This window comes from Watersipora subatra, chromosome 2 (assembly GCF_963576615.1).
Source record: "Watersipora subatra chromosome 2, tzWatSuba1.1, whole genome shotgun sequence".
NCBI lineage: Eukaryota > Metazoa > Bryozoa > Gymnolaemata > Cheilostomatida > Watersiporidae > Watersipora > Watersipora subatra.
Genome location: NC_088709.1, coordinates 32812541 through 32816237, shown reverse-complemented (window position 1 = coordinate 32816237; position 3697 = coordinate 32812541). Strand labels below are relative to the sequence as shown.

General features: G+C 40.3%; 1 protein-coding gene across 1 annotated transcript; it reads left to right on the top strand.

Moving 5' to 3' along the window:
* The first annotated feature begins 659 nt into the window (after positions 1–659).
* On the top strand, positions 660–2990 carry LOC137388141 (uncharacterized). Its single transcript, XM_068074645.1, has 2 exons — positions 660–702; positions 2086–2990. Exons 1-2 carry the CDS (start codon positions 660–662, stop codon positions 2988–2990), a joined length of 948 nt encoding a protein of 315 aa, XP_067930746.1.
* Positions 2991–3697: the final 707 nt, after the last annotated feature.

Here is a 3697-nt window from a genome sequence, read left to right as displayed (position 1 = left end):
AGAACATCAATGATGTTTTTTACCTCTCTACTACAGCCATTACGTCGCGGTATACTCCAGTCATGAATGACATTCAATACCAAGTCTCTCATTAAAGGAGCCTTGTGTAACATAAACTGCCGTTATCATGCTAACAATATCATATTTTTGATTTCTATGTATAGTTGTATACTCAATCATGTTTATTTGAATTCAAGGAGAATTATAGGTGAATAATACAATCATTGCAATAACTGAATGAAATTGAGTTTTTTTCAATTTTCGTGAGTTTCTAAATTTTTATAATGTTGAAGCAATATCTGAAAATTCATGCAATGGTCATTGGCATTCAAAGAAACAGATATATAGGGAAGTCCCCATTATTTTGCCTGCACTGATTATTAAAATGTATAGGACATCGGTGACAGTGGCTTTTTCACCAAATTACTATCTGAAAGTGGCCTTATGCCCAAAAAAGTTGCCCACCTATGGTCTAAAGTATATATATACTTCAGAGCATGCACATGTGTGCGTTTCTGGATGCAATCATGTGCACGTGTGTTTTGTGTGTAATACTATGTATTTTACATAGTTGGATACATGCAGACTAACATACATTTATGAGAGATGGCTACACATGTACATGTAAATACATACATACTAGTGTACATTCATAAGGGATGGCTACACAAGTAGATACATTCATACAGTCAGGGCTGGAAAGTTTGAAATTTTGAAAGAAGCAGAAAGCAGCAATCATGCTAGGATTGAATTTGCGGAAGTTGTAACGTTAAAACCAAAGCGTGATAAACTGCCAAGGTAGGAATGCATCAGCATTGGAAGCTCTGAGAGGTCAGGGTGTCAAACTGCAAAGCTAGGACAGCATCCGTGTTAGAAGCTTTGCTACAACAGCCGTTGCTTGTCACAACAGTTTATAAGTAAATTGTTTGACTGGTAACGCCAGCATAGGAAACTTGGAAAAACTAAGACTAATGGCAATCTCTTCCCTCTACTACAAACAAAATAGGAAATGATGTATTATCCCCATGCTCCCATATATCAAGCATAGCAGCCATCTAACCATTACAGCTGATGACAAACATTAACAAGCTTAGTGGATGTATGACCATATATGATGTGTCACCACCACATATAAAGGAGAACAATACTTCACAAGAATTACCAAAGGTTATTCTACAGAACAAACAACTTTGCAGAGGGACAAGCTTAAGCCAGGACATATATACATCGAACCGTCGACCAATCATGAATGAGTCGAATATTTACAACACTTTTATAGATATAGCTTATAACATCATTTATTATAGATAGTATGACTATGTGGAATCATAGTATAACTACGCATGACTTTAAAGGTTTTGAAAAACAGAATTGATGTAGTGAATATAGAATAGCATGAAGTATGATTATCCTTTTTGCCTTATGTAAGATAGATTATTATTGTCTATAGTTAGTATTGATGATTATAACTGTCTTAGGATGAATATTATTGCAAAACTCATTTTATATAAATCAGCTAATGACGGTTTTCATGTTATGTCCAATCTTGTACAAATTATTGACTTAGTTTAATTCTTGAGCATATCGCATCGTCATGGAATCCTATAAGATGTCAACTGCCATGGCATAAGATATCAAATGTCAAAAAAGAACGCTGGCCGACATCAAAGCCAAGCCCTGTACAAATTATTGACATAGTTTAATTCACGGGAAAGGGGGGGGGGGTATCACATCGTCATGGAATGCCATAAGATGTAAACTGTCAAGGCGTCCGATATCAAATGTCAGAAAAGAACACTGGCTGACATCGAAAATGTTGTAAGAATCTAGTGACATTTGACACTAATCCGACAATACGTACATGTATATAAGGGGGAGCTGGCAGCAAGCCAAAGCAGAGAGGATCTGGCAGCGAGCCAGAGCGCATCTAACAGTGAGCCAGAGACAGCGACTTGGCAGCGAGCCAAGCAGCAAAAGAAGCCGCATAGAGAGAGGCTAATATAAGCCATAGGAGCCTGCAGCAAACAGCCTGCAGAAGATCGACCCATTGAGAAAACACATACAGCAGATACAATTTATCCCAAGAGGTGGGAAGCCAAGAAAACTATAAAGCTCTGAGAAAAGAGAATTCATTCAGCCCCCCTGCCAGCAGAAGGAACTGTCACTACACGCCTCGTCACTACGCGCCTCGTCACTACACGCCTCGTCACTACATCCCACGTCACTACACGACTCGTCACTACATCCCTCGTCACTACACGACTCGTCACTACACGCCTCGTCACTACACGCCTCGTCACTACACGACTCGTCACTGCACCCCTCGTCACTACACAACTCGTCACTACACACCTCGTCACTACACCCCTCGTCACTACACGCCTCGTCACTACACGACTCGTCACTACTCGACTTGTCACTACTCCCCTCATCACTACACGCCTCGTCACTACACGCCTCGTCACTACACGACTCGTCACTACACCTCTCGTCACTACACGCCTCGTCGCTACACGCCTCGTCACTACACGCCTCGTCACTACACCCCTCGTCACTACACGCCTCGTCAATACACGACTCGTCACAACGCCCCTCGTCACTACGCGCCTCGCCACTACACCCCTCGTCACTACACGCCTCGTCACTACACGCCTCGTCACTACACGACTCATCACTACAGCCCTCGTCACTACACACCTCGTCACTACACCCCTCGTCACTACACAACTCGTCACTATAAACACCTCGTCACTACACAACTCGTCACTATAAACACCTCGTCACTACACCACTCGTCACTACACCCCTCGTCACTAAATGCCTCGTCACTACACCCCTCGTCACTACACGCCTCGTCACTACACGACTCGTCACTACACCCCTCGTCACTACGCCCCTCGTCACTACACGACTCGTCACTACACGCCTCGTCACTACACCCCTCGTCACTACACGAATCGTCACTACACGCCTCGTCACTACACGCCTAGCAGACACACGTAATTATTAAACCTAGAAAGGCCATAACTAATAGGGCTAAATATATAAGCGTATTGTTATTTTTGCATTGGCTAGTTAGTATTGACAGTATTAATGTTATTTTTTATCTTTTAAAGGAAATAGAGTTTACAGACACTTGAAAACAACCCACTGGTTTTTGTTGTCTATTAGAATAATTGCCTACAAGTAGTAGTAGGCCTTGCGATCTAAATACTACTTGTGTTGAACTTTGATACTTGGGCTCATCATTGCAATAGGGTATTACTGTCAAAACAAATTGCAAGGAGAACTATAGGAGTGTCCATATCAATTGATTGAGTTGTTATTTCAATTTGGCCTTATAGCAGCAGTCTGATCTTTGTGGGCAGAAGTGCCACTTTGTCTGCGGTCAAAATTTGTCTTGGAAGAAATTGAACTCAAGGTCCAGAGGCTAACCGTTACACATAGAACCATAGAACCATTATATTATTACACTCAGAGGAAAAACACAAAAACAATACATTTTATATTATTTTTTAAATATCGAATTATTATTATTACTGTTAAAAACTTAATTGCAAATCATACTTCAAATCAAATAATATATAATATAAATTATAAATAATATAAATAATTTTAAATATTTCAATTTCTCCTTTGACAATACTAGTATTATACACTTATAGGAAGTGGCTACACATGTGAATACATGCATACT

Excerpts from the sequence above, each read along its gene's own strand:
- LOC137388141 (XM_068074645.1), top strand. The coding sequence starts at position 660 with ATGGCTACACAAGTAGATACATTCATACAGTCAGGGCTGGAAA. Across the intron at positions 703-2,085 it reads CATACAGTCAGGGCTGGAAA|AGGTGGGAAGCCAAGAAAAC; the intron begins GTTTGAAATTTT and ends ATTTATCCCAAG.